This window comes from Aquila chrysaetos, chromosome 16 (genome assembly GCF_900496995.4).
Source record: "Aquila chrysaetos chrysaetos chromosome 16, bAquChr1.4, whole genome shotgun sequence".
NCBI lineage: Eukaryota > Metazoa > Chordata > Aves > Accipitriformes > Accipitridae > Aquila > Aquila chrysaetos.
Genome location: NC_044019.1, coordinates 30,469,056 through 30,488,250, shown reverse-complemented (window position 1 = coordinate 30,488,250; position 19,195 = coordinate 30,469,056). Strand labels below are relative to the sequence as shown.

The 19,195-nt window shown below is 65.4% G+C and overlaps 5 protein-coding genes across 10 annotated transcripts in view; 2 read left to right on the top strand and 3 right to left on the bottom strand.

The window, feature by feature from the left end:
• Positions 1–1,401, bottom strand: part of CTNND1 (catenin delta 1) — a 32,695-nt gene extending 31,294 nt beyond the window's left edge. The window contains exon 1 of one of the 2 annotated variants that reach the window (XM_030039398.2): positions 1,137–1,401. The gene's annotated coding sequence lies outside the window, so the exon portion shown is untranslated. The remainder of the gene's footprint in view (positions 1–1,136) is intronic. The other variant, XM_030039387.2, reaches the window with a different exon arrangement.
• A 9,249-nt stretch (positions 1,402–10,650) lies between these two features.
• On the top strand, positions 10,651–12,434 carry BTBD18 (BTB domain containing 18). The gene is given in 4 exon segments (XM_030039410.1): positions 10,651–10,740; positions 11,205–11,341; positions 11,476–11,552; positions 11,554–12,434. Coding segments are annotated over 3 exon segments (486 nt in total). The 5' UTR covers positions 10,651–10,740; positions 11,205–11,211; the 3' UTR covers positions 11,833–12,434.
• A 4-nt stretch (positions 12,435–12,438) lies between these two features.
• SELENOH (selenoprotein H) lies at positions 12,439–13,882 on the bottom strand. 3 transcript variants are annotated; one of them, XM_030039414.2, is made up of 5 exons: positions 13,648–13,882; positions 13,126–13,293; positions 12,891–13,036; positions 12,693–12,806; positions 12,439–12,624 (listed from the first exon to the last, which is right to left on the bottom strand). In XM_030039414.2, the coding sequence occupies exons 2-4, from the start codon at positions 13,269–13,271 to the stop codon at positions 12,706–12,708; spliced, it is 393 nt and encodes a 130-aa protein (XP_029895274.1). In that variant the 5' UTR covers positions 13,272–13,293; positions 13,648–13,882; the 3' UTR covers positions 12,439–12,624; positions 12,693–12,705. The 3 variants fall into 3 exon arrangements, with proteins under 3 accessions (XP_029895274.1, XP_029895271.1, XP_029895273.1); XM_030039411.2 differs by having other exon boundaries at positions 13,126–13,290; positions 13,646–13,728; XM_030039413.1 differs by lacking the exon at positions 13,648–13,882 and having other exon boundaries at positions 12,439–12,622; positions 12,698–12,806; positions 13,126–13,407.
• A 178-nt stretch (positions 13,883–14,060) lies between these two features.
• Positions 14,061–16,751, bottom strand: TMX2 (thioredoxin related transmembrane protein 2). Of its 3 annotated transcripts, XM_030039405.2 has the most exons (8): positions 16,407–16,731; positions 15,907–15,967; positions 15,614–15,727; positions 15,161–15,237; positions 14,977–15,083; positions 14,804–14,869; positions 14,557–14,686; positions 14,061–14,409 (listed from the first exon to the last, which is right to left on the bottom strand). In XM_030039405.2, the coding sequence occupies exons 1-8, from the start codon at positions 16,593–16,595 to the stop codon at positions 14,263–14,265; spliced, it is 891 nt and encodes a 296-aa protein (XP_029895265.1). In that variant the 5' UTR covers positions 16,596–16,731; the 3' UTR covers positions 14,061–14,262. The 3 variants fall into 3 exon arrangements, with proteins under 3 accessions (XP_029895265.1, XP_029895264.1, XP_029895266.1); XM_030039404.2 differs by having other exon boundaries at positions 14,557–14,869; positions 16,407–16,738; XM_030039406.1 differs by lacking the exon at positions 14,061–14,409 and having other exon boundaries at positions 14,556–14,686; positions 14,815–14,869; positions 16,407–16,751.
• Positions 16,752–16,841: 90 nt separating this feature from the next.
• MED19 (mediator complex subunit 19) lies at positions 16,842–18,723 on the top strand. Its single transcript, XM_030039407.2, has 5 exons — positions 16,842–17,074; positions 17,531–17,787; positions 17,892–17,988; positions 18,079–18,173; positions 18,348–18,723. Exons 1-5 carry the CDS (start codon positions 16,879–16,881, stop codon positions 18,414–18,416), a joined length of 714 nt encoding a protein of 237 aa, XP_029895267.1. The 5' UTR covers positions 16,842–16,878; the 3' UTR covers positions 18,417–18,723.
• The last annotated feature ends 472 nt before the right edge of the window (positions 18,724–19,195 follow it).

Genomic DNA, 19,195 nt, shown 5'->3' with positions numbered 1-19,195 from the left:
GGCTCCCTCACTCAAAGCCCAGGGGCATAACGGAGGTGCCCCGCTTCCCTTCTGCGAGGCCGGCCAGCCTGCCGTGCCTCGCAGATGCCAGAAGCCCTCACAACAGAGGGCCGGCCACCCAAACTTCCATGCATTTACCCCAAGCTAAGCCTCCTCTCTCCAGCGCTCCGGGGAGGATCCAGAGCGCCCATGTTGCAGGAGAAGGCAACGCCGCAGAAGGTCCCCAACTCCTCACACGAAAGGTGCTGGGCAGCCGAGCTGCTGCTAAATGACAGTGCGGCCAACGGGAGCTAAAGAACCAGCAGCCGGATGAGCCCGGAGCCCGCGGCCTGACGCGGCAGGGTCGTGCCTCCCCCGGGAGCGTTCCCGTGTCACTTGTTAGCTGCGACTCCGGCGGACGGGTCTGTCGGGTTGTTTTTGAGCTCAGAGCTTGTTCCGTGACAGGGACCTGCCGCGGGAGGAGAGGGGAGCTGCCTGCTCCACCCGCACACTTGACCGGCCCCGGGCACACCGGCCCTTCCCCGCCAGAACAAAGGCGCAGGCAAATTAGGCACCGGGGGGGGTAAAAGCCCGTCCTCAGCCGGGCAGGGCCGAGAGCGGGCGGTCGGGACGGGGCCGCACCACGGCTGCCGCCGGGAGGCAGAGCCGCAGACCCGGGCCGCGGCCCGGCAGAGACCTCGCGGGGGGGCCGAGCGCCGCCCCCCCCCCCCCCGCACAAAGGGAGCGAGGGGGGGCCCTGCCGGTGCCGGCCGCGGGAAGCTGGCACACGGGCTGCCTTTGTTCCGGCCGGGGAGAGCGGCGGAGGCGGCAGGCAGGCACCGGGCGGGGAGCGGAGCGTCCGTCCGGCCCAGCCGCCTTTGTGTAGCTCCCCGCGGGCTCCCGGAGGGCCGGGCCCCGCCACCCCGGCCGGTCCCCGCGGGGCGCGGCCCCGCCTGGCACCCGGCTCCCGGGCAGCGATGGGCCGGCGGGGGCCCGGCACCAACCGGACCCGGCGGGACAGCACAGCCGGGCCCCGGCCGGCCCCCCCCCGCCCCGCCGCGGGGGCGTGCGGCGCCCGGCAGGCGCCGGACCGCACCGGCTCCCCTCCCCCCCTCCCCCGGGCAGGCGGCGGCGGGGACGCCGAGAGCGGGACTCACCGTGGCCGGGATCCTCGGCGGACAGGGGGGGGGAGGGGGGGGAGAGGCGGCGAGGCGGCGGTCCCGCCCCGCGGCGGCGGCACGGCCGCCCGGCCCGCTCCGCGGGGAGCCGCCGCAGCGGCGGCGAGGCGAGGAGAGGCTCCCGGTAAGGGGCGTCAGCTGCGGGCGGCGGCCCGGGCCCCCGCCGGGCTGAGCGCTGCCGGTGCGAACTGAGCGGTCCGGCAGGGTCGGGCCGGGCCTGGCCGCGCCGTGCGCCCCGCGCCGCTCCCGCACCTAAAATGGAAGTTGCTCCGGCGGGGCGGGGGCGGGGCGGGGCGGGGGCTCCGCCCCCTGGCGTCAGCGCGACCGGCGCCAATGGCGGCCAGAGCTCAGCGGCGCCCGGCCCGCCAATGGCGCCCGGCGCTGAGGGCGGGGGCGGGAGGGGGAGCTGCGGAGAGGGGCCGTGCTGGTGGGGTCTGTGTCCCGTGGGGTCTGTGCCCTATGGGGTCTGTCACTGGTGGGATGTGTCCCGTGGGGTCTGTCCCCGTGGCATCTGTCCTGTGGGGTCTCTCCCTCATGGGGTCTGTCCGGTGGGATCTGTCCCAGTGGGATCTGTCCCCTGTGGGGTCTATCCCGTGGGATCTGTCCCAGTAGGGTCTATCTCCTGTGGGCTCTGTCCCAGTGGAATCTGTCCCGATGGGATGTGTCCCCCGTGGGGTCTGTCCCGTGTGGGGTCTGTCCCAGTGGGATCTGTCACTGGTGGGGTCTGTCCCCATGGGGTCTGTCCTGTGGGATCTGTCCCCCATGGGGGCTGTCCCCGTGGTGTCTATCCCAGTGGGCTCTGTCCCCTGTGGGGGCTGTCCCCGTCAGGTCTGTCCTGTGGAGTCTGTCCCAGTGGGCTCTGTCCCCTGTGGGCTGTGCCCCAGTGGGATCTGTCCCAGTGGGATCTGTCCCCTGTGGGGTCTCTCCTGTGGGGTGTGTCCCAGTGGGGTCTGTTACCCGTGGGGTCTGTCCTGGTGGGATCTGTCCCCTGTGGGTTCTGTCCCCTGTGGGGTCTGTCACTGGCGGGGTCTGTCCCCGTGGGGGCTGCCCCAGGGGGTGCATGTTCCCCAAGCAGGGGTCTACCCTCAGGTGGGATCCACCTCGGGGGAGAGGATCTGCCATGGGGGGATCCTGTCCCAGGAGGAGGATGAGCTGCTCCCCAGAGAGCGGGGTCTGCCGCTGGGGGTGGTGGGGTGAGGGGCTCTCTGGGGACAGCACAGCCCCCCCCCCCCGGCCTGTCCCCCTGGAGTGGGGGGAGATGTGTGACCCCCTCCAGGGTGAAATTTACCCAGAATCAGGACTCTGGGGCAGGACCCACCCGGGGGGTCACCTCGCCCCTCTGGCTCTAGGGAGCCAGTGCTGGTTGGAGCCCCCCAACACCTGTCCTGGGGGAGCACCAGGAACCCTGCAGCTGGCCCTTGAAGCCCAGAGCTCATCCCTGGTGGATTCTGTCCCGGTGCCCCCACCACGTCCCATGGGTGCCTTCACCTGAGACTGCAGGTGGAGGGACACAGCCGGTGGCTGGGGACAATCACACTGCCAGTCAGCCTAGCTGGGGGGTACCTGAAGGCCCTGTTGAGGAGAATGTGGCTGATTTTGGGAGACCCCTCATGTAGTCAAGGCTGCATGGACAGCTGAAGGACTGCGAACACAGGGGAGGGCTGGCGCGAGCCTCCTGAAAGCGCAGATAAGATAAGCCAGGGGGAGGTGTGCGGTGGGTGTCGTGGTTTAACCCCAGCCAGCAACTAAGCACCATGCAGCCACTCACTCACTTCCCCCCCACCCAGTGGGATGGGGGAGAGAATTGGGGAAAAAAAAGTAAAACTTGTGGGATGAGATAAAGACAGTTTAATGGATGGAAATGAAAAAAAATAATAATAGTTATAATAATAGTAATAAAATGACAATAATAATAAAAGGATTGGAATATACAAACCAAGTGCTGCACAATGCAATTGCTCACCACTCGCTGACCGATGCCCAGTTAGTTCCCGAGCAGCAATCCCCCCTGCAGGCCAACTCCCCCCAGTTTATATACTGGGCATGACGTCACAGGGTATGGAATATCCCTTGGGCCAGTTGGGGTCAGCTGCCCTGGCTGTGTCCCCTCCCAACTTCTTGTGCCCCTCCAGCCTTCCTGCTGGCTGGGCATGAGGAGCTGAAAAATCCTTGACTTGGTATAAACATTACTTGGCAACAGTTGGAAACATCCGTGTGTTATCAACATTCTTCTCACACGAAACCCAAAACATAACACTATACCAGCTACTAGAAAGAAAATTTACTCTATCCTAGCCGAAACCAGGAAAGGTAGGGAAGGCGTGGGGGCTCGGCGCGGCACTGTGTTAATGGTGCCTTTCGCAGCAGACAGGGAAAGAAATGCCAGTGCAAGCCAGCCAAGGTAATCCTGCTCTGCCTGACTTCCACGGCACCAAATTAAACTGTGCTGCCGTCCCCGCTGGTGTGGACAAATAGTAGAAGGGGACCTGGAGGGGTACATAGACCCAGGACAGGAAATTTAAACATGAGGTTTAATAATTGAGACTAATGCAGCTGGAGAAATGTAATGCCAGAATGAGTAGCACTGCGAGGGAGCAGCATCACGTTCCAGGGCCTGCTGCTGCCACTCCACAGCTACGGGACCGGAGCTGAGCTCAGGTGGGAGGCTTCTGCGAGTGCTCCTGCACCTGTGCCTTGGTGGTGGGGGATCTCCCCTTCCCTAGGGGGGCGAGAAAGTGATCCAGAGCCATGCAGAGCCTGCCCCGTCCCACGTTCTGTGCCGCTCACCCAGGAGAAGTCCGGATCCAGGTCTCTCTATGGTGACAGTTTTCTGCCTTGACTCTGGCCCTGGGCTGGCGGGATTCCGGTGCCGGGGAAAACCCTGCCTGCTCCTGATTGCCAAACTATCAGTAAGATAATGACAAGAGGAGAAGAGTTGAGGAAGGTTTTGGGTGGGGACAGGTGATTCCTCGCGTAAACAGGCATTGCTCGGTGAGGCGAGGAGGAGGTGGGGGAGATGCAACAGCAGCCTGCAAGTGCTTGAAAAAGGCAACCCCCCGGCTGGGGTGGGGTTTGCTAAGGGTGGCACAAAAAGGTGTAATGAGGAGAAATGGGATTCAGTGCATGTGAAGAGCAATTATCAGGGCATGGGACCCCCAAACCCGCCCTGATGTTCGATTTGTAAAACAGATCATCCAACCTGCTGGCTGTGAAGAGCAGGGAGAGCTGGCCTCCGGCCCTCCTGGGCAGGAGGGATGTTTCTCCATCCCACAGCAGGGAACTGAGACCTTCTCCCCGTGTCCCTTTATCCTCGTTGTCACCCCAAATGAGCAAGTCGGGGCCCCTCTCGGCCCTGTGCCTTGAGTGAGAACTGCTCCCAGATCACAAATAATCCTCGGCTGCCCTCCCCCTCACCTTCACCCACACAAGGAGGAAGGTGGGTGCATCCCCTGAGTCCTGGCAACAAGGAGAGAGAAGAGGTGCTCTTGCAATTCATTCTGGGAAGAAGAGTCCTTGCCTGCCTGTCCCAGGGATTTCTGATGCCTCCAGAGGGACAGCTATCCCTCAGGGAAAAAGCGTCAGGAACACCTTGTTCCTCCGTCCCAGCACCTGTTGCCACGACACGTCCTTAAGGGGCCCTGCCCGGGTTGTTTGGACAACAGGCTGCCGGGGACACACATGCATGGGCCAGGCATGCTCGCACAAACCTTCTGCCCCTGGCAAAGCAGGGCTGAAACCAGCACGAAACCTTGGGCGCTGCTATGGGGGAATCACCGGACGGAGCTGTTCCACATCAGCTCGCAAATTATGTCAGTCCGCAAGTGGCTCCCAAGTGTGGCCTCCGGTGCCCCTCCTTACCCTCCCCAATCACCGCCTGAGTTATCTGGTGCCCCTGCCCCACCCTGAGGAAGGTGGGTGGCCAAGAGCAGGGTGCACAAGTTGTGCTAAGGCTTCACCTGTGCGTGAAAGCGTGGGAGATGCAGGCAGCACCCCACAACGCGTGGTGGGGGAGAGCGCACGGCAGACAGTTGCCCCTGACATAGACAACAGGTAAGCGGCTGCCGATGCAGAAAAGCCCCGGGCAACCTTCTGCTGTGCCTGGTACACGGCCACATTGTTGCTGTATCAATCAGCCCAGAAGTTTAACAGCCTTTAAAGTCTTTAGTTTCTTCAAAGATTAAACACGCTGCTGTGAACACGCCTCTGCTGGCTCTGAGTTGGAGCTGGAGTCAGATCTCTTTGAAGCTGGGTGAGTGCCTCTTGTCCCGAGGGCTGCAGGATGGAGCTGGACAGGGTCTATCAGCCCATGTTGTCAACTTGAACTCCTGGTTCAGCCATGCCCCGGCAGCTGCCAGGACACCCAGTAATGCGTGCTTACTTTTGAAGGCAGGCTGAACTCTGATCCTCTGGCTTCAGCAGCAGATCATGCTCTTGTTTGAATATAACTACTGTGGCAGAGAATTCCATCCCATTGCTTCCTGGGAAGAAGAGATGGGTTACTAGGATGGGAAAATTTGCCCTCTTTTACAGTAATTATGTGTAATAACATCTTGCACATCCCCTTTCATCCTACAGCGCTGCTGATGCCTTATCCAGATGAGACACGCAGAAAATGCAGCTACCACCGGAACAGAGCAAGACAACTTGTTTACAAGACAGAGCAGTGCTTCTTGGCGGTGGAGGGCAGGAGGAAGGGGAGGCTGCTGTCTCCGGGTCCAGCGCAGGCGGTTCGGAGAGATGGCCTGCATTGTTCTAAATCAGGATAACAAGGCACTTCCGCAGCCCCTCTCCTATGGGAATCCCAACAGGTTGTTGCCTTCCCCGTGCACGAGGGGAAGTGTGGCCCCAGGGGGGTGAAACAACTCATGTGTCGGACGCCAGTGTTAAAGGGGAGGAGGGAAGCTGGGGCTGCCGGAGCTTTTCAGCCCTAATTTGAAGATGCCAGGCAATAAAGCAAGTCCACAGTCCACCCTGACACCTTCATGGAGCAGGGTCTGGCAGCAATACCTGTTTGGCGTGGCACTGAGTCAGAGGAAAGTGTGGTACCTGCCTCCCACCTGCTTCCCGCTGTGCCCGGGCTCTCCTGTGCCTGCAAACCGGCCCGCTATTAACCTTTGACGTCTGACCTGGCTGCATCCCATCGCGCCCTTGGACTGTCAATTCCTGTTGCATCTTTTGCTCAAATGTGCAAACTGAAGCGTGCATAGAAATCTCCTTCCCTCCCAGCCCCGCAATGACCTGTCGCTACTTACAGTGTCTTCTTCTTCCTCTCTCCACCTCCAGCTCTTTTCCCAGCCATGGACCCTTGCCTTCATCTTCCCCTTCGGTGGCAGCTGCAGCAAAGTATGAGGTACCTCCCAAGAGCGGGGAAACAGAGGCAGCTCCCACACTGCAGTGTAGCAACAAAAGCAAAAGGGGACATTGCTGGAAAACAATCGTGGCTGTAAGTGAGACCCAAGATGAGAATTTCCTTTCTCTTGAAGAAACCACCTCAGAATCTGCTGATTTGAGGGCTTGAGAGACACTGGGAAGACATGACTTGTCCTGTGGAGAGGCCTCTCTTCCTCTCAGCTGTAGAGGGAGCCTGGATAACCAGCACATGTTTAGGCTACTGCCAGACTGAGCCACCTTCCCTTCCCCTCCCTGGTGAATCCCACCAGAGATAAACCCTGCTTGACATTCCGGATCCACTGAGTCACCCAGGGCTGCACCCAGCCACCCGCCAAGGACAGGCGCCTGAGTCCCATCCTCAGCAAAGCAAGGGCTGTGCCTCAGGGAACCAGCTTCTGAACACCTGAAGGTGGAGAGAAAGATGCACGGTCTTACATGTTTTGCTGGCGTGGCGGCGAGAGCTACAGTCGCATATTTTTAGCCAGCAAATTGGGGCAGCAAATACGGACATCGGTGTTTAAAGAGAGGGGTCAATGGGACAAAAGGGTGTTGGTGCTTTTTCCAGTGTAGGTTATTTGGCTTTGGGTACTAGTAAAAGTTACACTCGTAAAAGGCATCTTGTGTATCTGCAATGGGAGTGTTTGCTGGTATTGCCAGATCATATATCAGTAAATTATAAGGGCAGACAAGGCTATTGGCGAGGAGGGAGAGGCAGCACCGCAGCCGCTGGGGGTGCAGCGGAGGAGTGGGCTTTGCGTGACAGGGATTAGTGCTGTCACCTCTGTGAAACACTAAAACCGTGTAAAAGCAGAGGGCCCGTTGCCTGTGCTGGGCCTGGGGTCGCGTGTCGCAGCCCAGAAGTGGCTCTGCCAGGACAGAGTACCCTCCAGGAGGGCTGAGCCTGGCTCAGAGGTGGCCTGTCCTGCCGGCAGGCCTGCAGACTTTTCCACCAGCCCAAGCCTGCCGTGTGCTCTGCCCTGGTCACAGGGAACGTGACTGCCACCCTTTCCCGCAGCCGCCGCTGAGCCTCCGGTCCCGCTCACAGTCACGGGACACACCAGGCTGCCCACGGGATGGCTCTGGTCCAGGCAGTAGGGCCGCCTCTGCAGGACATCGGGATCCCATTGTCCGTGGTGGACCCATGAGGCAGAGAAATATCTGCGCCATGTTCCACCTCAGAAACACTTTCCATAGGCCGGGGAGGCTCATGCAGCAAGGGTGGACTCTACCCTTTCACGGGAGGACACGTGGGAGCTGTTTTGCACAGTGTGAGCGTAACTAATGCTCTGGAGCTGGGGGGCTTTGTCTCTCCTGTCATCTGCCAGCTCAAGAGCCTACGGGGCCTCCTAACCCCCTGTGCTTGCTGCCAGGGGTGCAGGGTGCAAGTTCATCCCCATCCAAGGAGGTGGCCACAGCGACCCATGCTCTGCTCCTCCTGCGGACAGAGGAGCCGCTGGGAGCCTCAAGTGTGTCCCAGGACAGGGACGGATACGGGTCGCTGACCCTTTTATCACCCCTGCCTCTGGGACGGCCTCAGGAGTGGGAAGAGGGACACAGAGTGGCACAAAGGGGAGGGAAGAGCCCAGCCATGCCTCGGCATCCTCCCTGGGGTGGACAAGCAAATGCTGCTCATTCCTCCACAGCTGGAGCAAGGTGGCCAGGTGAACACCTCAGTCTCTGCTCCTAGCCTGGGAGGGGATTTCTCAAGTCCCATGAAAGGGAGGAGAGGAGGTGGTGGGCATTTCTCCCTTCCTGACGACTGGCGCTCTTGGTGAAGCAGGCAAAGCGAGGGCAGCCCTTCCGTCTCCCTTTGCACCAGGGCTGTACAGGCACCAGGTGAGCTTGGATGAGGGGAGCAAGTCCTGTCCCTGAGCCAACACCGAAGATTTGGGCTTCTCCAGTAGTCAGGACGTTGCCTGACCTGCTGATGGCGAGGGGAAGTCCTCTGATACCAGCACCTTGGGATTTTGTTAATTTCTCTTCACCCTGGCTCTGTGTCTTTCCCTTGATGTCTCTGCCCTGGTTAGCCCACCTGGCAGGAAAGCAATATTTCCACTGCTGATGCCCCCCCTACTTGCAGGCTCCCCGTCAGAGCATCCGCTTGCACCTCAGCCTTGGCTGAGCTCTCAGCTTCACTTCTGATCCCCACTCAATAAACTCTCCCTCTCCCTACTCTGCTGTCTCTGCGTGGTTGGGGCATGACACAAAATATTATACAGCGGTGGGGAAGTCCAGACGGCTCGCCATGTCCTAGGGCTGATCGCGTCTCTTCTGTAGGGTTGCGGAGGTCTTCCCTGAAGGTGCTTCCCATGGGGCGTTTTCCAGGGATGGGACCAAGGACACGGGGGCCGACGTGGACCCGGAGGTGGATTACCAGGCTGGGGACGGATTTAAAAACATGAGGCAGCAGGAGTCAGGCTCTGAAATCGGCAGTCAGGCCCCTCGATCGGCATCTGGATCCATCCGCTCCTGGTGAATCGAAGCTTTCCAAGTGACAGCTCCAGTCCTTGTAATTCTGAAAGATTTCAAGGGATGGGGGGAGGAAACATCTCTATTTTTCTTCTATTTTTATGAGCATATGATAGCACTTTGATATGAAATTACTTGTTTTGCTGTATCCCTTGGTATTTACGGCCGGGGTCCAAGCCACCCGAGGTCAGTGGAAAGACTGCCACTAACCTCAGCAGCCGCTGGCCCAGACCCATCATCAGGGACTTTCTTTCTTGGTTTGTGTCCATTTTGCATGCAGCAAAAACAGAGGAAAAAAGCCACTCTCACATGTCAAACCAGATGAAAATCCATCTGCGAAGCCACAGAAAATATCGGGGGATGATACCGCACTTGAAAAGTTTGTAGGTTTAAAATCTACGGTGTCATTTAGACTCCTATTCTTCTGCAGCTCTTGAAATTTCCGCCCACTTTGGTTGTTTGTAAGAACAGCTAATATCTCCGGGCAATCGGGCTGGGATTATTATAATTGTTGTTCATGTGTGTGGAGTGACTGACGCAGATGTTTTTACAATGGATGCTTTATAAAATGACAAAATACTTTCAGACTAAGTAGGCAGCATCGTTTGCATGAAGGGCGGCTTCCAAAACCCCCCCCCATCAATCTTCCCCTTCAGAAGCCCCGCTGTCTGTGTGCGTGCCCTGCTCCTCCCGAGAGGCATCAGCGAGCCGTGAAAACACCCTTTCTCACATGCAAGACCACAATAGATTTTGAAAATCCAAAACAAGGCCCGGCGCAGGGCTCTGAACTAATGAACCCCAGTGCTGCCCTGTCAGGAAGAGCTGCTCTGCAGACAGCACACTCCCCAGTCATTCACCTCACGTGCTTCAGCGCCATAGCGAGGCCGACCGCGAGCGGCACAGAGCTCTTTCCTCAAACCGTGGCTTGGCTGTCCTGTCTGCACCCCGGCAGAAGTGAGGGCGCAGGCCAGGCCAGGGCGGCACATCCCCCTGCTCACCTCCTTGCACCCCTGCCCCGCGGGGCGGTGGAGAGGAGGCTACAGGCCAGCCGGCAGCAGGGCTTCCCTCCCGCAGCCTGCCACCCCGTGCGCTCCAGAGCCGAGGGGCTGCAGTTGGCAAAACCCCAGGTGGAACGCCATTTTTGCAGTAGCCTGTGAGCTTTTGCCTCCAGCTTTCTGGCCAGCGCAGAGGCAGCACGGCTGGAGGAGGGCTGAGGGAAACGACCAGGGGGGCACCAGGAAGGCCCTGGCGCCGGAGCTCTGCGAGGGGCCGCTGCCCCGGCGCCCAGCCCGCACCCCCACGGCGCCCGGGCCCCTCTGCCACCCGCAGCCTCCTGCCGCAAGGACACACGCAGGCCCCCCCGCTCCCTCCGGCCACGGCAGCGGGGCCTCTTCCCCGCTGCGGTGCCGCCGGGAGGGCTCGGGCCGTCCCCGCCATGGCGGCAGCCCCGGCCCCCGGCGCCTCCGCCGGCAGCCCCGCCCTCGCGCCCTTCCCGCCACAGCCCCTGCCGCGCCGCCATTGGCTGGCCGGGTGCGATTGGCTGGGAGTGGGCCAATGGCGGGGCCGCTGCTGGGCGGGGCCAGCCGCCGGGCCACGCGAGGCTGCGGCCGCGAGGCGCGCGCGTGCTGTGGGGAGGCGGCGCGGCCGCCCGGTGCCGGTCCTCGTCCTCTCCTCGGCGTCGGCCCCCGGGACCTCGGCGGCAGCCTCCACCCCTTCCCGGCAGGTACGCGGCGGGCCCGGCCCTGCCCGCCCGGGGCGGGGGCCGAGGGCCGAGGGCCGGTGCCCTGCGGCCGCGCCTCAGACCGGAGGCAGGCCGAGGGGCAGGCGGCGGGCTCCAAACCCGCCCGTTTTCCCCCCCAGAATCGCCGTGGCTCGCGCCCTCTGGTGGCCGATTGGAGCCCCGGGGCTTGGCGGGGGCGCGTGGGGCGTTGCGCCGAGGCTGGATGGACCCGCCGGCTGCCCCACGGGCGTGCGGGGCTTTGCAGAGGTGTTGCATGGCTGCGTGGGCCAGTGCGCAGGTGCACGGGGCCTCTTCGACGGCCGTGCCACTGCGCGGACGATTGCATGGCTGTGCCCGTGCTCCTGCGCAGGCCCCGCTACGTCCCCGTCTCAAACTGTTCAGACCAGTCCGAAGGGGGGGAGGCAGGTGCTGACCCCCGAGTCCCCAGCGCTGCGCTGTCTCCGCAGGGTGCCCATGAGCTCTCCGTCGGCCACCCCGAGGCTGCTCTACCGCAGCACCCGCCTGCTCCGCACGGCCTTCCAGCACCTCCACCAGCAGCAGCAGCGAGCGGATGTCTTCTGTGATGCGGTCCTGCAGGCTGAAGGTGAGCGGGCAGGGTGGCCCACAGAGATGCCGGCGCCCTCAGGGGACCTGCAGGCAGGGTGCCTGCAACCCCCAGGGAGGATCAGGGAGAGCAGGGGGGGCTGCAGGGTGGTGATGGCTGCTGTTGCTTTGCAGGCGAGGCGGTGGTGGCCCACTGCTGCGTCCTCTCTGTCTGCAGCCCCTTCTTCATGGAGCGGCTGGGCCGGGAGCTGCCCCCCCCGGGGTCACAGGGTGGTGCTGGAGCTGGCGGGGCTGAAGATTGGGGTGCTGCGCAAGCTGGTGCGCTTCCTCTACACCGCCGAGCTGGAGGCCACATGGGAGGAGGTGCAGGAGGTGCTGGCAGCTGCCCGCTGCCTCCGCGTCACGGAGCTTGAGTCGCTGCAGCTCCAGGGGGGACGCCTGGTGAGGCCAGGACCCCAGCGGCAGCTCGACCGCTCCTGCCTGCGCCCCCCCCCAGCGCGGCTCCCCCCTGGCAGCGGGTGGCAGGGCTGAGCCCAGCGGTGCCGGTGTCCCCCCTGGGAGCAGTGATGTCTCCCCATGGGGGCAGCCATGCTCTCTGGGGACCCCATGCCCCAGCCCTGGCCCCGTGGGTCGGGTGAAGCTGCGGAAGGTGGAGAGCGGGGGGTGCTGGGAGGTGGTACAGGAGAAGCAGCCCCCTACCGTGCCTAGTGCTCTGGCAGCAGGTGACGTGGGGGCAATGGAACCACAGGCCCCCCTGGGTGCAGGTGCACTGGGGCGAGCAGGCAGGCGCTCCTCCCCCCGGCGGCCCCCCGAGGCGGCCTGGAGGAAGCAGGGCTGGGTGCCCCCCGCACCCCAGCAGGGCTGCAGGCAGGCGGTGCCGCTGGGGGACCCCCCAGGTGACCCCGAGGAGGAGGAGGTGGATGTGGGGACGGTGGAGCCATGCCTGCCACCTGGCACCGTCTGCGTCTGGCCCTGCCCCTCATCCGAGTCAGATGAGGAGGTGGACATCCTCACCTAGGGGGGCCGGCTCTGCCCCTCCCACCGCTGCCTGCACTCAGGGCAATGCAGGCAGGGCTGCCCTCACCCCAGGCAAAGAGGCTATGCTGTATTGAAATAAAGTGTTGGATCTGGCAGAGCTGCGCTGTGGGGCTGCAGAGCTTTATTGGAGAATAGCAGGGGGACAAGGTGGGATGCAGGGGGAGCCGGTGGTGGCTGCTCGCGGCGGAGCTGCAGCATCGGAGACGGGACTGGGGCTGGCGGGTGCCCCCCACTTCATCTCGCCTCTTCATGGACGCTCACGCCGTGGGTGCCGGTCCCGGCTTGCTGTGGGGAGAGGGCAGTCAGCATGCGGTCCCTGTCCCATGCCCATCACTGTCCCCATCCCTGCTCACCTGCCCGCCACCTCTACGCCAAGCTGTTCTTCAGGGCTTCCACCACGGCCTCTGGCTGGGGGAACTTCAGCTTGCGGGGCGGCCCCTTCCTGATGCCACTCCACAGCTCCACGGCTGAGGAGGGCAAGGGAGGGCAGGTTAGGGGTGCTGGGGAGCCCCCCCGCCGCCGCCCCCGCCCCCCCATCCTCCGGCACTCACTGCTGCCGTCCTCCTTCACCAGGGACACCTCGAAGCTGTTCCGGCGCGGCTGCCGGGGGTTGATGTCCACGGGGACGTGGGCCACGGCCCCCCGCAGGGCCGCGCTCACCGCCGCCGCCTCGCGACCGAACACCCGTCAGCTCTTGCTGGGGGGACACGGGGGGGGTCAGGGCCTCCGGGGGGGGACACCCCAGGGTCACCCCCCCACCCCCCGTTGGCACCCGAGCCGGCTCACCAGTGCTCGATGACGACGCGGAGGCCGGTCCCCCCCGGGCTGCCCTCGCCCTGGGCGCGGGCCCGCTTCTGTGGGGCGCCCGCCTCCTCCGGTGCCTCGGCCGCCGCCGGTTGCTGGGCCCCGCGCTTCCTCCGGCGGGGAGCCATCCTGGGGAGAGCCACCGGGGGCCTGGCAACGGCGGGGGAGAGGCTACCGCGGGGTCGCGCTGTGGGGAGCGGGGTGAGGGGGGTGGGGTGCGGGGGTCCTGCCTCGGGGTGGGACCCCAGAGATCCCGCGGTTGGGGGGGGGTGTGGTGTGCCCACGGGGATCCCGCTTTGAGAGGGGGTCAGGAGGGGCGGGTCCCCGCGGATCCCCCAGGGGCGGGGAAAGGGGGGTCCCCACTGGCACCCTGCGATGGGGCGTGGGGAGTGGGGGTCCCGGGGATGCCGCCGCGGGGAGAGGGCAAGGGCCGGGGCCGGTACGGGGCGGGAAGAGGGCCCGGGTCCCGCTCCCGGGGAACGGCGCGGCCGCGCCGCCTCCTACCTGCTGCGCCGCGCCGACCACGTGCCGGGACCGCGGGGCGCCGCGCCGGCCTCCGCCACTCGGGCGAGACCCCGGGGGGGAAGGGGAGGTGAAGGAAGGGTGTCGGGGATGAACGGAGCTCCGGACCCCGTGGGCTGGGGGACCGGGCCGCCCCCCCCCTCCCCGTACGCCTTCCTGGGACCCCCTCGCTCTTCCCGGGCCAGCGGTGGCGGACCAGCCCGGGCCGCTGTAACACCCCCACCACCACGCTCGGTGGTTCCGCCCGCGCGCCCGCCGCTCCCCCTCCCCGCCGTGCAGCCACCGCGGCGGCGCCAGCCAATCAGAGCGCGGCGCCTTCGGCCCCCAGCGGCAAGCCCTGCCCCCGACGGTCCAGGCGGCCCCGCCCTCGGGCACGGACAGAGCGCGGGCACGGACACGGACCCGGACCGTTTATTCTCAGCGATAAGGACGGGCGATAACCGAGGGCGTGGTCTGTCCAACTGCCCGGCCCAGGGACTCCCCGGCTCCCCTCAGCCAGAGTGTCCCCGGCAGGGCCGGGGAGGGGGGCAGGGCCTCCGGGGCCGGTGCCACCAGGCCGAGGGTGAGGCGGTGATGGGCAACAGCACCAGGCAGCTTCTACTTCTCCTTCTTGGTCTCTCCGTCAGGGTGTCCAGCGGCTGCCTGCACTCCGGGGGGCTCCTCGGGCCCCTCCTCCCGCGGCTTCGACTGCTTCTTGGCCTTCTGGTAGAGCTCGTTCAGGTTGAACTCCCGGATCACATTTTCCTGCGGCCGAGAGGCAGCGTCAGCACCCCTGGGGACTCCCACAGCCCCCCTCCCGCCCCTTCCCGGGGCACAGGCCAGCTGCTGAGCCCCATCCTGCCCCGGGGGGGGGGGGGGGGGGGGCACAGGGCGGCAGAACATCTCACCCACCTCAGAGAAGGTCCAGGACACAGCCCGGCCCTTCTTGTCGATCTGGGGCCGGCGCATGGTCTCTGTCCCGCCCTGGAAGAGGATGAGGGTGGGCAGCTGCTTGGTAAGGGGCGAGGTGCTGACCTTGTACCTGTGGTGGGAAGGGGAGAGGCCGCGGGTGACCCCAGGCAGCTGGAGGAGGGCTGGGGGGCTCCCAGGGACTCTGCCCCAGCCCAGGCCCTGCTGCCTGGGTCCTCTCACCCCAGACCTGGTGCTGACGTCCGTGTACCGGCCGACGTCCACCTTCCCAAAGTGCAGCCCCGAGCAGTTGTACCTGGGAAGACGGGGACAGACGGCCGCGAGTGCCGCGGGTGACTGCAGAGGCTGGGCACGAGCCCTGGCCCCGCAATTCGCCAAGGCCCCCGGCCAGGCGCCGCTCACTTGAGAGAGAGGTCAGCGAAGATGGGCGCGAAGGACTGGCACTCGCTGGACCAGTTGGCGAAGAACTCGACAATCCAGGTCACCCGCTTGTCCCGGTCCAGCTCCTCCTGCCGTGAGGGCGGGGGGCTCAGTGGGGGGCAGCGGGCAGAGCCCCCTGGCACCCCCCCAGGGAGGGGATACTCACATCTATGGTCTTGTCACTGAAATACTTGATATACTCGGGGCCCATGTAGAGGGGGGGCTTGCAGGTCATCAGGAACACTGCAACGACAGCACCCCTGAGCCCCCCCCCATCCCCCCCAGCACCTGGAAGGTCCAGACTGGGTTTGGGAGGAGGCTCCTCCTTCCCCAGAGCAGCCCAGGGGGGAACCAAGGCAGAGCGAGCCCCGGGACAGGCAGGCTTCCCCCCCAAGGCGCTTCCTGAGCCCCCCCCCTCGCCCATTGCTGCCCCCCAAGCCCACGGAGACTCCTTACAGCTGCAGCCTCATCCAGCATCCAAGGCCTCAGCCCCACAGCAAGAGGGAGCTCTGGCCCTTCCAGCCAGCTGGCGCAGAGAACGGGGGGACAGTGGGTGCTGAGGGCAGGGGGGCACCGCTGCTACCCCTGGCGCTATGGGTTCCCCCCTGGCAGGTCTCACCTATGCAGAGCGTGAGGTAGAGCAGGCCCATGCGGATGTCAAGGCGGAAGAACAGGATGGCATTCGCCACTTTGCTGAACATGAAGATGTTCCCGATGTGCTGCTCCACGGTGACTGGGGGAGGGAGAGAAGGATAGAAGACGGGGCCAGATCCCCCCAGAAGACCAGGGGGGATCTGGCAGGAGGGCCAGATCTGGCCCTCCGGATCCCAACCCACCCGGCTCCCTGGGGGAGGCCCCCCGAGCAGCCCCACAGCCCCCCATGCCCACCCCCCAGCACAGGCCCCAACTCACTGGAGCGTCGGTTCTTCATCATCACGATGGCGCTGAGGAACATGAGGATCTCCACCTCCCGCTGGGAGGACAGGAGAGACGTTTTGAGCAGAAGGCACCCATGGCACCCAGCCAGCACCGGCTGCAGCCGCGCCGCCCGCCCGCAGCCAGGCTGCTCCTGGCCCAGCCTAGCACAGGGAAAACAGCGGCCGTGCCAGGCCCTGCTGGCCCCGAGTCCCTGCCGGTTCCCCGTCTCCTCCCGGAGCTCCTTTCCCTCCCTCCCCCATGCCGAGGGAGAGGCGGCAAGGGCGGCGGCTGCCCCTGCAACGACAGGCACGGCCCCCCCCCCTCCCCCTCGCCGTGCCCGGGGAGCCCCTCAGCAGCGGGACGGCACCGGCGGAGCGATGCCAGCGGCTACTGGGCGTCCCCGCTCCCGCGGGTGGGCCGGGGGTGCCGGCCCGGACGAGGGCCCGGACGAGGGCCCGTCCCGGAGGCGCGGGGCCCAGGCCGGGCCGTCTCACCCAGTCGAAGTCGCAGGGGTTGCCGTCCTCCCGCTGGGAGGGCAGCCCTTGGCAGAGCGGCGGGACCTTGCGGACGAGCAGGAAGGCGGTAGCCAGCAGGGCGGAGAGCGGGTAGTAGGGCCGCGCCAGCCAGCGGCACAGCCCCGGCACCGAGTACAGCAGCGCCAGCAGCGGCGCCACCACCGCCATCTTCCCCTCCGCTCTCCCGGCCGCCGTCCGTCCGTCCGCTCCGACTGGGCCGCTCGCCCGCGGGAGACAGGACTTCTCCCTCACTGACCAGTAGCGAGCGGCGCTGTCAAGCACTTCCCGTGCCCCGGCGGACCAATGAGGGGGGAAAAGAGAAGCGGCCAATCGGAAGGCTGGGGCCGAGTCTCCCGTAGCAACCGGGGCAGCGGGCGGGGCGCGGGTGGCGCTCGGCCAATCGCGGCAGGGCGGGGCGGTGGGCCGGCCCCGCGCGGGGCACGCCGGGAAGATGGAGAACTTCTCGGCGCTGTTCGGCGGGGCCGAGCCGCCGCCCGCCGCCGCCGCCGCCCTGGGCTTCGGGCCCGCCAAGGCGCCGGGCGCCGGGGCCGCGCCGCCCCCCGCCGCCGCCGCCGCGCCGCCGCCGGGCGAGGACGCGGCCCGCAAGGCCGCCGCCGGGCCCTTCTACCTACTGCGGGAGCTGCCAGGTGCGGGGCGGGGCCGCGGGGCGGAGGGGCTGCCGCCGCGCTCGGCCAATCGGCGCGGCGGAGCGGGGGCGCGGCGGTAACTGGCGGCGCGACGGGCCAATGAGGGGAGAGGGCGGGGGGCGGGGAGGCGCGAACTGACGGCGCGGCAGGCCAATGACCGCGCAGGGGGAGGGAGTAAGCGGCTCGCTGTCGAGTGGGGAAATGGGGCCTTGGGCGGGGGGGAGGGAACGACGAGGCCGGGGGGTCCCGGTGCTGGGCTGGGGAGGGCGATCGAGACGGGGAGGGCGGTCGCCGGGACGGGGAGCAGGGCCAGGTGGTCCCGGGGCCTGGGCAGGGGAGCGGAGCGGGGCCGGGGGGTCCCCGGCGGGGAGGGGGCGGGGAAGGCGAGTGGGGCGGGGGGCCCGGCTGGACGGCAGCAGCACCCCATCCCCTCCCCGCGGCGGGCGACTGGCGCAGGCACCACGGAGCTGACGGGCAGCACCAACCTGATCACGCACTACAACCTGGAGCATGCCTACAACAAGTTCTGCGGCAAGAAGGTGAAGGAGAAGCTCAGCAACTTCCTCCCCGACCTGCCCGGCATGATCGACCTGCCCGGCTCCCACGACAACAGCAGCCTGCGCTCCCTCATCGAGAAGCCCCCCATCTGTGGCAGCTCCTTCACCCCCCTCACCGGCACCATGCTGACGGGCTTCCGCCTCCATGCTGGCCCGGTGAGCCCCGGGGGCTGAGAGCTGGGGGGCGGACGGCTGGGGCTGGAGGCAGTGGGGCTGGGGGTGCCCGGCCCGGCCTGACCAGCCCTGTCTCCCCTCCCCAGCTGCCCGAGCAGTGCCGGCTGATGCACATACAGCCGCCCAAGAAGAAGAACAAGCACAAGCACAAGCAGAGCCGCACCCAGGATCCTGTCCCCCCAGGTAAGGGGCTGCGCCACGCTGCCGCAGCCGCCCCATCTTCCGTCCTGCCTTGGGGGATGCCCAGCTCATCCGGCGCTCTCGTGTCTCCAGAAACCCCCTCGGACTCCGACCACAAGAAGAAAAAGAAGAAAAAAGAGGAGGATCCAGAACGGAAGAGGAAAAAGAAAGAGAAGAAGAAAAAGAAGGTGGGTGGGGAGAGCCGGGGTCTGACTCCCAGCCCGTGCCCACCCCAGGGGCCATCGGGCAGCGAGCTTGGCCCAGGCAGCAGCAGCGCCCGGAGCCAGTGAGCGGCCGTCCCCGGGGGTGCTGCTGTCGAGCAGGAGGTCTCAAGGGATACGCGTCTTGTCCTTCCTCCGCAGAACCGGCACAGCCCGGAGCACCCGGGGGTGGGCAGCTCCCAGGCCAGCAGCAGCAGCAGCTTGCGGTGAGGCCGCGCCGGTGCCGCCCCGGGGATCCCCCAGCTGACCGGAACGGCCCTGACTGATCTGGGAGGGAGTTGTCCCTCCCGCAGCGCTCGGCAGGGGGGCTCGGGCTGGCCTGTTCCCCCCACCTCCACCTCCAGCAGAGAGGACACCCCTGCAGCCCCCCACTTGCGTTGTGCAGCCAGCCGGGACCAGGGGACACGGACTCTGCTGGCACTGGGGTTGCCAACCTTGACCTTTTTTACCAAAACAACCTGGTGCATCGGGGGTCTCTCTTTTTTTAGTCACCTTTTAATTAAAGTCTCTGCTCTGAGGAGGGGCTGGTGGCAGTGGCTGCTACAACCTTCGGCTGTCACAGCGAGGTGAGGAGCCAAGACTGGGGCAGTCTGGTGGGGCATGTGGGATCAGCACTGTCCCGACACGCTGCGGCCTGGGATGGAGGATCGTGGCCGATCTCCCACCCCAAGCAGGGGTGAGGTGGGCTCCTACCTTGGCTTTGGCTGCTGGGCTGGGTTGAGGGGCTCTGCGCTCCTCTGCCCTGCACCTCCCAGGCCTGGCGAGGATGGGAGTGACCCTGGAGAGGCACTGTGTCCCCACATGGAGGTGGCTGCTGGCAGAGTGCCCAGGGCTGCTGTCACAGGCCCCGGGAGCTCCAGGAGCAGTCACGGCACAATGCCAAGGTCCTCCTTTGGTCCCAGCACCTTGCGCAGGATCCTGAGCCTCAGCAGCCCCTGCGACACCTTCCCCAGAACAGCTTTCCTCACACCCTGAAAAAAACCATACCT